General features: G+C 40.1%; 1 protein-coding gene across 1 annotated transcript in view; it reads right to left on the reverse strand.

The window, feature by feature from the left end:
• Positions 1-2,192: 2,192 nt before the first annotated feature.
• nexmifb (neurite extension and migration factor b) overlaps positions 2,193-13,772 on the reverse strand; it is a 71,594-nt gene continuing 60,014 nt past the window's right edge. The window contains exon 3 of the mRNA XM_082178264.1: positions 2,193-8,832. Within this exon, the coding sequence (XP_082034390.1) occupies positions 4,845-8,540 (3,696 nt within the window). The 5' untranslated portion in view covers positions 8,541-8,832 and the 3' untranslated portion in view covers positions 2,193-4,844. The remainder of the gene's footprint in view (positions 8,833-13,772) is intronic.

A 13,772-nucleotide genomic window follows, 5' to 3' on the forward strand; every position in this document is an offset into this window, starting at 1 on the left:
CACTTATCAGCCAAAAAAAAAAAAAAAAAGGTGTGACTGCAGTAATGGTAGTGGAAGAGAGGGGGTACGGCACTCTAAAAACCACTGAACCACTGAACTAAGGAAAAGGGGTATGTAGAATTGCACAAGTGCTACTGCTAAAGAGTGCAATGTCAATACAGCCTGTTACCTTAATTTAAATTTCTCATAAGCTTAATTGAATTGGCCTATAGAGAGAAAAATTATGACATTTTTTGTCTAAAGACTACATATAAATAGCTACCAAAATTAATGTCGGTAACTGCAGTTTGACTAAAATGAAAGGTGGCAAATATTGCTGTTTGAGAAACAACATCTGCAAAGTTACTATGCTCAAAGTTCAAAGCAAAGGGAGATATTTGCAGTTAAAGAAATTGCTTTTTAAGGACTACAGCAAACGGCTGGTAGAGACTACGACATTCCTCTTGGGTTAGTGACATCCCCAACCCTAAAATTTACATAAACCCCGCCCCCAGAACACGATTTATAAATTATCAAGACAGAATATGCTAATCAATGACTAGAAGATAACTACACATCAGCTTCATAAATTCATCAACTAACCATTCAGAAATGTCCTGTTGCTTCTACATGTTGTCACTTCTTGAGTCTCTCCATCATTGTCTGACTCCGGTTTGAACATAAAAGGCTACCATTTAAAAAATTTCAGTGCATGTCTGTGTGCGGTAAAAGGACACAAGCTCTTGAAGCTCCGCCCACTGTGCCGGGAGCAGCAGCTCATTTGCATTTAAAGGAACAGACACAAAACGGTGTGTTTTTGCTCACCCTCCAAAAGTGACAACTTTAACATGCTATATAAAAATATCTGTGGGGTATTTTGAGCTAAAACTTCACATACACACTCTGGGGACATCAAAGACATATTTTACATCTTGTGAAAAGGGCATTATACCACCCCTTTAAAATAAACTATGTACTTAAAGGAATAGTTCGCTTAAAAATCTAAATTCATGTCATCATACTCACCCTCAAGTTGTTTCAAACCTGTATGAGTTTCTTTCTTCTGCTGAACACAAAAGAAGATAGAGTGAGGAATGTCGGTAACTAGACAGTTGATGGACCCCATTGACTTCCATAGTAGAAAAATAAATAAATTCCTATTCCTTTAACTGGTAACCAATGTAGTGACTTCAAAACTGGAGTAAAATGATCTCTAGTTTTGGTCCTAGTTAAAATTCTACTATGCTTAGAAACCCCATTATAGAAGCGCATTATAATCAATGCGAGAGAAAACAAACATGTTAATTAACTTTTCTGCAGCTGAAAGGGATATGAATATTAAATGAATTTGCAAGGATATTGCACACACACAAAAAAAAAGAGGGGTATTGCACTTTGAAGGCATTTAACTGTTCAAGAGGGAAATAGCCTGTGGGAAGAAACTGTTCCTGTGCCTAGATGTTCTAGTGCCTATAGTGAACTGAGGCGCCGTCCTGATGACGACCGTTCAAATACTGTGGCCGGCGTGAGTGGAGTCTGTGATGAGGTTACCTGACCTGTTCAGGTACAGGTCCTGGAGAGCAGGGCACATAATAACCACAGCATAATTATTTGCAAAAAGCAGACAACATAAAGAGTTTACTCTTTCTAAATACCTCTTTTTGGTGTTTTGTTTTACCTTCCTGGAATAACAGTTAGTCTTAAATGCATTTGTTACTCTAACTAAATAGCCTACTTGAATACATTACTGACAAGTTATTCTTGCACGCAATGTCCCAAACTATGTGCATGGCCTACCTCATATAAAAGCATTTCACTGCACAATGTCACATTCAGATGCCTATAAAGACTTAATTTCTACTAAGTAGAAAAAAAAACAATGGCTAGTTCTTATAGGGACGTCCCACACTATATGCACACCTCCTATGAAACCATTTCACTGCAGTGTTTTGGAGAAATGTCACATTATTCCACTACAGACGCCTGTAACGATATCCCCTATAAGAAATTATTAGAAATTAGGACTTTATATGCCAACATATACTTTAACAAACGCTGACATATAGTACAATTGAATGCAAAACTTACTTAAATAAACTTAACTTAAACTTAAAACAATGACATCCCCTATTATCATTTTTGTTCACATTTATTTTAGGCATTAACTGTGTAAACAATCATGGAAGAAATGTGACAACATTCAAAAGGCAGCATTCAAAATCTTCTTTTAATTTGTATATGTACTCCATAAACATTATTACAAAACTCAGCAAGTTACCAATATTACATTTCACCATACAGGCTTGATCACAAATATTTAAAACCTTTGCAACAGATACAACATAAAATAATACAAGAATAATTTACAAGAAAATCTATAAAACAGCGAATAGTTCACAATTTTTGTCTGAACTTTTTTGCCTATATGTGTTTTTCACAATAACACAACACTCTCACAACAAGATAATTTTCCTCTTACAAAACTTGCAACAAAAGGTAGAGTTTTATCCTTTTCATTTTTTTGTTTCTTAATATTTTGGTTTGTAAAACCAAAAGCTTGTCATTATACATCCTTTTCACTGCCTACAGAGGCACAAAAAAGGTTACTCACACACACACACACACACACACACACACACACGCACGCACGCACGCACGCACACACACATACTAATACTTCACAGCACTTTCTAAGAAAAATATACACTTACAAAATATCTTACAAATTGGCACAGAGAAAAATATACAATTTTTTTGAGATGTCGAGAGTCCCTCTGGTATCAACTCTAGACAATATTTATAAAGCTTGATAATTTCTCCAACAAAAAGGCAAAAGCAATTCCATTTAAGGACAAAGAATTGTGTTGTGAATACATCAAACAGAACCATATATTGTACATTCATAAAGAGAGGAGTAGGGTTTTCAATTCAAATATTCCCTGTTTCAGAATTTCTGGGAGAATACAATTACCTTCTTAGCACCAGTAGGAGGAGGCAGCTTAACAGTGGCACATTGTAAAAAACTAGAAGTACATTCAGTTGACAACAGGCAGAAATGAGAGAAGGCAGGCAAGTCGGGCGAGCGGCCCATGTGCAGTTTCCCATCAGCATCATCCTGGTGCTAAACATGGCCGGCTAGAGGCAGAGGGGGCGGAGTGAAATCTTTCTAAGGTAAAAGCTATAGGTAAGGCATTACTTTACCTGAGATATCCTCCTAGAGCAACTCTTTTAAATCAAAGGTGTCATCTACAAATCCATATGTGGTAAATGCCAATGTGCTTTTGAAAGGACCAATTTGGTTTCAAAGGTTGAAATTTTGCAACAATAGCAAAGCAAATGTGTTAATTATGTGCCACTAATAAAATTTACAAAAAAAAAAACAAAACAAAAAAACAGCATGTTCAACAAATTTTTTTTTTTTTAATTTCACATATGAACAACTTCTTGTTGTCAAATGAAATTGTTAGCACGGGATACTTAAACATTTATGGCAAACCGGAAGGCAAATGTTTAAAAGTGGGTTAAAGGAAAAGAGGCATCCTTTACACTTTCTTAATTATCAAAAGTATTCAATGCAACAAATACGCAAAATATGGAACATTATGTTCCCAGTCCCTGTTACAGTAGATTGTGAAATGATTGCTTACCAACTGATACCATCCTCTATTAACATTATCTGTGTCCACCTTTCTCATTTTTTTTCCTTCTGTGTTTAGAAGTCAATCTTTTCTTCTCTTTTAGTTTCTAAGCAGAAGTAATGCTGAGGTACATTGAATTTGGCAAGCAAGGTGGGAAAAGTAAAAAAGTTCAGAGTTTAGTTGTTTTGGTTGAGTGGTTGTACCACTGTCAGCTGCAGGTGCTCTTCAAACGATAGGGTGCCCAAAGAAGACAGACAAAACAACTAACCAAAAAGAAATGTCAGATATTGTTAAGTCTTGAGAGAACAGCCAGCATTCATTAGGATAGTAATTGCAACAGCCAGTATTCATACAGATTATAAATGTACACAGATCATTTATATTTGGGACACGAATAGAATTCATGTTTCGCTTTAAAGAGTGCATTTCTGCACAGTGTATACAGTACAGATACTGTAAAAAAAAAAAAAAAATGATGCATTTTGGGATTTCCATGGCATAGAAATGTCCATCTAAAACATTTTCCAGTACAACTCCTGTAAAAAGCATAGTAGATAAGAGAAAATCATAAGTACATTCCAACAGTAAGAAAGAAATTAGAACAACATTAATCTGATATGTCTTCAATACTAAATGGTCCCATTGTGTACTGATAATGTTTAGGGATGTACCAAGGATGTTGTTATCTTAGACAAGGGGCTGAGCATATTCACACTTTAAAAAAGTCAGGCAGTAAAAGGGTAAAAAGAGAGGAGAGGGCATCTGTTTCAGCATACATAATCAAATTGGGAGCTTGTTTCACACAAAGACATTTTAATAGCTACATGTTTGAAGAGAGAAATATAATTACATGAGGGCAGCAAGATTCACTGAGAACTGAACAAAAAAAGGTCCAAAAAGAGAATTTGCACTTAAAGTTTTTCCTTTTCTTCAGACAAAAACTAATCAGCAACTGCGAGGGGGGAACAAAACAGCAAAAACAAGAATGCAGAAGAAAAATGCAGCCATGGTCGTTTAAAATCTCAATCAAGCCTAACACAATCAATCAATAGGTAGTTTGCGAGTACAAGAAGTTTCTCATGCAAGATATCAATATCCTCTTCAGGGGCAAAAAGAAGGAGGGGGTACTAAAGAATAACGTAAATCCATGCATCTCTGGTCTTGAGTCAAGAAATGAGGAGGAAGTGGGAAAGTGAGGAACGTGCATCAGCAGCTAGATATAAAATGTTACCTCAGTTTCTCAAAAGATGCCATTAATGATATGTCCTTATTTGGGTCTCGTTCTGGTCGCGTGCCCTTTAGATTTTCAATCCGAGGGAATTTTGCACTGGTTTTGTGACGGTACATCTTTTTGTGCGCAGGCCCATTTACACCAGGAACGCCGAGGCTAGGCTTGTCAAACACATTACAGCCCAAAGCCAACTGAGGGAAAAAAGGCAGGGGGGCATTTAACTTTGCCTGATTTTTGCCACCTTTTGTCCCACCTTTTCTGCCTTTTGTGCCCCCATTCGCCCCACAAGTGCCTTTCTTCTTCGGGTCAGATGAAGTTCCTGCAAGGATTTTGAGAGTTTTTAACTTGAGGCTGTTAGCCTCTGAGGGCAAGCAGACATTTGCTGCAGGGCCCCATATTGGCTCAACAGAAGCCATCATGAATCTCTGTACTTCGGCCATCCCTGAGACAATATTTGACAAGATGTTGGATGGCTCTTCAAACTCTCGTTGGTCATCGTGGGCTTGACTTTTGCTCTCTGAACAAACTATTCCTGTCCATTCCTCAGAGCCACTGTCCTGTAGTGGATGAGCAGCGCCCTCAGCCTGGCCTTTACCCCCCTTCTCGTCCAGTAAAGCCTTTAACTTTTTAGATGCTCTTGATGTCTGCCGTGGAATTTTGCCCTTTTCTGCCTTGGGAGCTCTTGGGGCTTTGCTTTTTTTGGTACCCTGCCCTGCAGTTTGTTTGTTGGTATTTTTCCTTTTTGCCTTGGTCCCCTTAATTACACTCGTCATATCACAATCAAAGTCAGCAACATTTTCCTCCTTCGTCCCCAGGCTTAAGTTGTCTTCAGCATTAAAAATGTGCAATTGATACTCATGACCATCTACTGAATATCTAGACAGATCTCGCTGCTCGATCATTTTGCAGTTCCAGTCCACGTCTTTGATGCATGACATCTTAGCCCCATCCTGGAGGTCAGTGGCCTTCCCAGCTATCTTCATCTCACGGCCCATAACTTGAGGGGATAAATTAGGTGTCTCTGGAGGAGAGAGTTCTGACAATGATGTGTGTCTGAATTTATCGGGAGTGAAGTTGGAGATATCCAGCAAGTCTGTGGACTCCCTCAGGGGTGTGATTGCTTCGATACTCTGCTGAATCACCAGTTTGGGACTGCAGTGGGCCAGAAAGTTCTCATTCACATCATCCTCACCATCTTTCTCGCAGGACTTAAGACTCAGAGAGCTGTAATTGCTAGAAGTAGCTGACAATGAGCCAACTGAGTCGAAACTGATGAGTCGGCCGTTTTCTGTGTGCAGTGTGGCTCTTTGAAACTGTGGCTGCCCCTGACATGCCTGAAACTCAGCATCAGAAGGCAATGGCTGCTCAGGCATGTAATTCTTTTCATAAAGCATTCTGTTGCTCTCCAGACTCAGCTGGCTATAGCCTGACACAGTCAGACTCTCAGACATCGGCATAGCCATCTCTCCAGTGAAGCTGTTGGGTTGGATCGCAGATTCAACAATATCTGCAGCACCAAACTGCTGGTTGGGACCAAGCTGCGGGTGCCACATCTGTGTAAGAGTTGGACAATTCTGGGGTGACTGTTGGAGCTCTGATTCTGATGGTGGAGAAAGGACACAACTTTGTGCTAGCTGAATTGAGGTGAATTGCTGCTTTTCCAAAGAGAGATCCAGTGAGTGGTGGGTCTGCTGAGGGAAAAACTGGATGCCAGTGCTACCTGAAGAATCAGAGGCATCTAACAATGTTTGCAGGTAGCCCCCTGGGATAACGGAAACACTTGCAGCCATATTCTCAGACGATGCCTCTTTGTTAGTAGAGCAGGTGGTAGTCACAAAAGCACATTTTTCAGAGGCATTAGCTGTTTGACTCTCACACAAATGGGGACTGTGTGCAGCTGGGCTGACGTTTTTATCTTCAGAACCTCCTACTGAGTCCATATTTTTCTGCAGCGAGCAAACTTCTGTCAGGTCTGTCACGCTCTCGCTATTCTCCACAAGGTCTCTCATTTTCTTGCTCCTAAGTCTGGCTTCGCTTCTGAATTTCTGTATTCTGAATATTTTATTTCCTTTTCTCCCTTCCTCCCTCTCTTGTGATCTGCTCTTCCGGGTGGCAGTGTGTATGATGTCATTTGGGTCTAATGTGCTTGCACAGCTGGAGGCTATTGTTAATGGCATTCCCATGGAGGCAGTTTCATCTGTAGAAGCAACCTCCTGCCTGGGATCAGAGGCAAAGTGGCCCTGGCTGTTGGGTGATTGCTCCACAGTATGAATTCTCTGAATTCTAAGCCTGTTTGCTAGCTTGTATTTCCTTTTTGAGGGACTTGAACTAAAGGCATGATGGTGAGAATTGTGTTTACCTCCTGCTGCCAGCTTAAGCTGTTCCTCTCTTTCTCTCTGTTTCTCCTGCCAGAAATCTTTCAGAGGTGCAAGCTTCTCATATTTGTTGATTTTATCCTCATTTAAGCTTACTGTCGTGTCAGCTGATTCGATTCTGCCCAGCTTTACAGCCATGCATTTGTCGCCTTTGAACCTGTTGACAATAATGTATTTGATTATTACAGGTGGGTCCTTGCGAGAGTATTTTCGTCTCTTTTTAGGGCACCAGTCAAGATCCTCTTCTTGTTTTGGACCAATCGGTAGTTTCTCTCGCTTTTCAATGTTTCTTTCGCCATCAGTGGACTCAACATAATACAAGTAGTCATCACTATACCTAACTTTTCTCTTGGCCCGTAATCCATAGTTCAGATGGTTTGAGCAGCTTGCATTCTTTCGTGAGAACAAGTGTTTAGGCCTGTTGTCTTGGAAGGTGTCAAGAGAGGAAATGGTGGAGGAGCTGTCATCACTATACTCCCCTGAGTCTTCAGCTGAGTTGCTTGAATCAATGAAGTAGTTCATTTTGGGGTTGTAATCGGGTGTCTGCTCTATGGAGCAGTCGTTTTCATCCCCTTTGCTCTCATTTTGAAATCCAAGCTCCTCTGATTTTGGTGGTAGATCATCCACAACTCGCTTTACCCCACTACTCTCTTTCTTTGTGCAGTTTACCAAGACACTTGGGAAAAAGTTGAACTGGGTTTCTTCCTGCAGAACATTGGTTTTCTCCCTCATGTTGTCCTGGAAGGACTCGTAGCGGATCTTTAGCGAGCACACGTCACTGCTCAGAGTGGAATCATCATCATCATCAAACATGTAATTGCCCACGTCCTCCTCAGAGAAGAGATTTACGGATAACTCGTTCTTGGAGCAGAGATCCAGCAATTCCATCTTACTCTCGCTAATAAAGGACTCAAAATAGCCCCAGTCCTGATTTGGATTGGTAAGCAAGCCATCGTCTCCATTGCACTTGTCTAATAGCAGACCCTCATACAGGTTTTTGGAGGCTGAATCATCTAAGTCTATTTTCTCTGTGTCCTTCTTCTCCACCAGCTGGGTTTTGGGGACAGGAAAGCTCAAAAGCTGATCCGAGAGGAGCGCTTCTCCATAACTTACTGCTTCACTTGTGCTCATACATTGAATGTTGATATCAGAGATAGGGCAGGTGGTGTAGTCCCGGGTCATGTCAGCCATTTTGAGGTTGATACTGGCCTCTACATTGGACAAATCCTTGGTCTCAATAAAGCAGCCCGGACAGGTGGGACTCTGCTGAGTCAAACAGTCCTGTGTGAGCCCAGGGATGCTCGCAGGTTCTATCATGGTGAAATGGATCTGATTGCGGTCTTCTTGGAAAGGCCCAGGGGGCTCAAGCCCTTGGCAGCACAGGTTGTGAACGATATTGAGTAGTTTGAGGACTCATCAGTTAGGTGGTTCTCTAAAGGAGTCCGTGTTTACAGTGGCCGTGGTAAGTAGTGCTTCTTTAAGGCCAATTTAACACTGCGGCAGTACGAATTGCCTCTCTTCTTGCTCTCTGCAGCAGCTGTGGAGGATGTGTGTAAGGCAGCATCTGCGACACCATCCAGCTTTCGATTACTCTTCAGATTATGTGATCCTAGAAAAGAAAAACAAGCACAAACATTAATACTGGTTAAAATATTAATGAATACTACACTATTCCATTAAAATAGTAATTAGTAAAGCTAATACAGCTAATTTTAAAGATGACTGTAATGTTGCTTGGCTGGCCGTAAATGCAGTGAATCCATGATAAATCCCAAGCACTAACTTGCAGTTATAATTAAATCCACTGGGTGGCACTGTGGAGCGTGTTAAGTTGATTGTATTTGATCACATAATGTTGTCGCCTGCCTCGCAAAGTTTGGAATTACTTAGATGAAAATTAGCTAACTAAATTATCTTACAAAATGGAATTACTTTTGATCAAATTAATTAATGAATCTGCATTATCATTATATCATCACCACAATGAGAAATCACATGAAATCCAAACAGCAGTCGACTGAGGAAAGACAGCTGTCCATCACTGCATTCACGATTGCAGGCAAGCCCAGCTGTAGCGTGAGTGATCAGAGATGATGACTTATCTGATAACAGAATTATATTGAGACATGTGCTTCCTTTAAGTTTCGTTTAGGGAGACAGGTTAACACAGGTTAGCACACCGTTATCTGTGTCTCTGAAGCGTCTGTCAGCGGCTGCGCAGCGTGTTTTCTCACGAGCATGTGGATATAGGCTAATTGTTTTTCTCAACATGAACATGAAACAATATAAATGGTAAATGGACTGCATTTATATAGCGCTTTCACAACCTATGGCCACCAAAGCGCTTTACATAGCCTCACATTCACCCATTCACACACCGACGGCGGTGTCAGCCATGCAAGGCGCCATCCAGCTCGTCGGGAGCAGCTGGGGTTAGGTGTCTTGCTCATGGACACCTCGACACTTGGTCAGGTGGAACCAGGGATTGAACCACCAACCTTCCGGTTTGTAGACAACCTACATGAACCACTAAGCCACTGCCGCCCAAAAAATACATTCTTTTTTGTATAAACATGATAACCATATGCTGACTCGAGTGTGTAGGTTCTGTATGATAATGGCGCAGTCTGCTTTATTAGCTTTTTTGTTCGTGCTGCTTGAGCTTAAATGCTTTTGTTCTTTATATTTTTTGTTTACACATATTTTTAATGTTTTCAACTAAAAGAAATCCTTAAAATATATTGTAAGCTTGTTGTGCATATTGCCTAATCGTAAGCTTGTTAAATGGTAAAAAAACTAAAAAACTAAACTAAAAAAAGGTTTAAACTAAATTAAACGTCATTTAAATAAACGAATATTTGAATACCAACATCTACACCTTGTCTACTGACCACGATTCAACTTTTTTTTTTAAAGTTGCGGTCGTTGAAAGCAAGTCGTTAAAAAAAGTTGTGTGAACAAACGATACTGCGGTGGCTGTTGCTGTTAGCGGGTCATATCGTATACCCCCAGAACACTTGGAATACATGACACGTGTCACATAGGATCATTCTGGGTCCATAAATGAAAGAAGGGGAAACGGCATTAGAACAACACCAGGGGCCGGTTGCATAAACCTAGGGTGACCATACGTCCTGTTTAACCAGGACATATCTGGCCAGGATTTCGAGATCGCCCAAAATGCCCGGGATTCGGCTTTTGCTTTCTACAGTCACCATTCATTATGTTTACATTATTACATTATTTGACACTGACACGTACGTGCCAACTTTGCAGGTCATGCATTCTGCTTCACACGGATCCCGATCGAGACGAAAACACAGGAATTTTCTTAGCAATGCTAGAACGCACATCAACCGATCACTTGTTTAGCGTTCATGTAAACACTACATTTAGATTCACCAATCGGAATTAATTCAGTCCTACTGAATCAAAAGGTGTGCATGTAAACAAAAAGAATGGCGACGAGAAAGCAAAAGCCGTATCCCGGATATTTTGGGCGATCTCGAAATCCCGGCCGGACATGTCCTGGAATATGGTCACCCTAATAAACCTCTAAGACTAGTCTTACAAGTTTATTTTCTTTAAGACGGTTCATAGCTTTTTTTAATCAGTTACATAAAAACGTAGATAAGCCTACTTTGATACCGAAAACTAAGACTGACTGCCCCTGACTAACTGCTAGTAGGTCATACTAGAACTTAAGACACTGCCTTAACATTATGGCTATGTTTATGCAACCGGCCACAGGGTGAGTAATTTATGACTTATTTCTTTTATTTTAGTGTAACTACCCCTTTAAAGCCTCTTACAGTGCATGTTGAAAATTCCGTCACCAGAATGTACCGTACACGCGCCACCTGATTTTTTTCTTTTGTTACCAATATTAATTACTTTGTGTGCACAGTTCGCACATGCACATTGAATTTGTTTTGCAATCGGCTGTTCCACAAGGTGGCAACACTGGCCCGAACCATAGTTGCACAGTCGAAAGCGGAAATAAAGACACTGCAACATCAATAGAAGCCCACATTGACAAGCATTTGTGTGATGGGGTTGTGAGAGCCATAACTTTAGTTTAAAAGAGTACAAATACATTTTTATTGGTCATAACTTCTGGAGAACAATAGCGCAGACACTGGACAAAGATTAAACTTTCTATAGCACACGTGTCGACCGCCTGCATTCACGCATGCCATCAAATGGAGTACGCTTTGAAAGGTTATGAGTTCAACTGTACAGTTTCAAACTTAATAAGAAAACAAACATATAGGATTGAGTCTAGACTTGCATGCTGGTCCAGAAGCCTCAGCTGTTCAGCAGATCTATACTGCTCTAAGCTGTCATACCGGAGCATTATAGGGAGTTCTTGTATGCTAACTAATTGCTTCTGACATCGGGCGGTAACTTAACAATTAGCCGCCACATATGAAACAGAAATCTGAAATCTCTGACCGCTGTGACCGTATGAGTGAAATGTTGTTAGACTCTTCTAGGGATAATGTGTTCTATCAGTATCAGACAACGGACCGGACGTCATGAATCCATGGGGAAGTACAGGAAAGCATAAGGGCTTAGCCTATCTTTTGGAAAGTGTCATTGTTCTCATACACCTAACCTCTGTCAGACTTGCTGAACATCCTCTGGCTTGTTGTAGCGTCAGGACTAGGGGTAAAAAAAAAAAAAAAATATCTCAGATGCATCATGATTCTCTCTTCGATGATTCTGAATCGATTCTTAGTTTAGTTAGATGCTCTAGAAACAGTCATATTCTGCTTGCTTCCAATTCCACACACACACACACAACTTCCATAAAATAATCTTCCATACAGTTCAAAAAGGTTGAAGCAAATTACAAGGGCAATCACAGGCTTCATTGCACAGGATATGCGCAGTGAGAAACGTGCACTTTGCTTGATGTTACATTTACAAAGCAACAGGAAATCAGCTGACTGACAGCAGCTTTCAAATGCTCACGTGTGCTTTGTGAAGAGCGTGTGCGTCTCCGTGTAAGAGAAAGCGCTATACTGAAAGCGCTCTTTGTTTATTGCTTGTAATATGTTTCTTTGTTCCTCTTTTATTATTTACTATTTGCTTGTATGTTTTGAAGCTATAGTCAGTTGAAAATTTTTATTAATTTATTTCTTTTTTTAAATGTACTTATAATTACATAAGAATTTAAATAAAAGAAATTGTACAATTAAATGTAAGATTCAAAATCGGTAAACAAATTAGTTAAAATAAGGAAAATAAAAAAAATCTCAAGAATCGTTTTGGAATCGGATGGGATTGTGAGGTGCTTGAATATTCCAAACCCACAGGCTTATCTTGCACTAGAGAAGCGGGAAAAATATGCCCAAATGGGACTCCTGTTTACCAAACTAAAGATTCAACTCTGCTATATTACGGTATCTTCATGTGGCCTTGAGCTACACATAACCATCAATAACTACATTACTGTAAGAGGAACACAGATGGTGAAATTGGATCATGAATATGATTATAAGCCAGTTTTGCTTTTCAAATTTGAAAACCACAGATCTTGGACATCTTTTGCGGCTAGTCATGGAACAAAAAAGGTATTGTCAGTGGAGATGTCAACCACTCTGACTGTCAAGGTCCACAATGACAGATTTGATGATGATTTTTGGGTGAACTATGTATGCTGCACACAAAATGGAAAAGGCTTTCACAAAATTGCATCCTCTGCTTTACACAATATTCAGGAGTCAGACTGCACAGGGTTTAATCAGCCTACTGGGACACAATCATATTTACTATCTGCTGCAATGCGCACTTCTGAGGAAGAACTAGTTTCTGGATTTGATAAAGATATATAAGAGTTTTGTTTGCTATCTTCAAAGTCAACTGTATATTGTTTTCTGTCAACTAATCAATACTTATTACTTCTGAATGGAAGGATAGTCTCATTAGTTGAACATACTGAGAGTATATCATTGTCTATATCACAGTATGTTATGGCAACTGCTCTGCCCAGGCTCATAAAGCACTGCAGCGTGTGATAAAAACTGCAGACTATCACCATTACAGCCCTCGCACCACTGAAAGACATCTACCACCAGAGGGTCTATGAGAACTCCCAGCATCACCGAAGGCCATTCATACCTTCTGCCCTCCAACCACAGTCTAGTGACACCACTGCCATGGCTCCAAAACGAGGATTTCGCAGCGATGCCACAGAAGAACCATTTTGGTTCCCCTTTCAGTGCCTTTCAGTGACCAGTTCTTAAAAAAAAACGATTTCTTTGTTGTTAGAACCTTTAAATTTGACAGATAATCTCCTCATTATGTGAAAGTGACTTCCCATCCACCCCAAGATCCCACTGTTCCCAAAACATAGACTTCACACATGCTATACTTTATCATCTGCACTGCAAAGACATGGCAATAAAGAACTTGACTTGGTTAGTAGTTTTACATGATAATCACTTCTTGTGAGTGAGTTTTTGACTACAACAAAGTCTAAAATGGACCAGAATTCATGCTGATACTCATATGTTAATGTTAACTCACAACTGCCATAGAGCC

The sequence above is a fragment of the Leuciscus leuciscus genome, assembly GCF_965113295.1.
Source record: "Leuciscus leuciscus genome assembly, chromosome: 8".
NCBI lineage: Eukaryota > Metazoa > Chordata > Actinopteri > Cypriniformes > Leuciscidae > Leuciscus > Leuciscus leuciscus.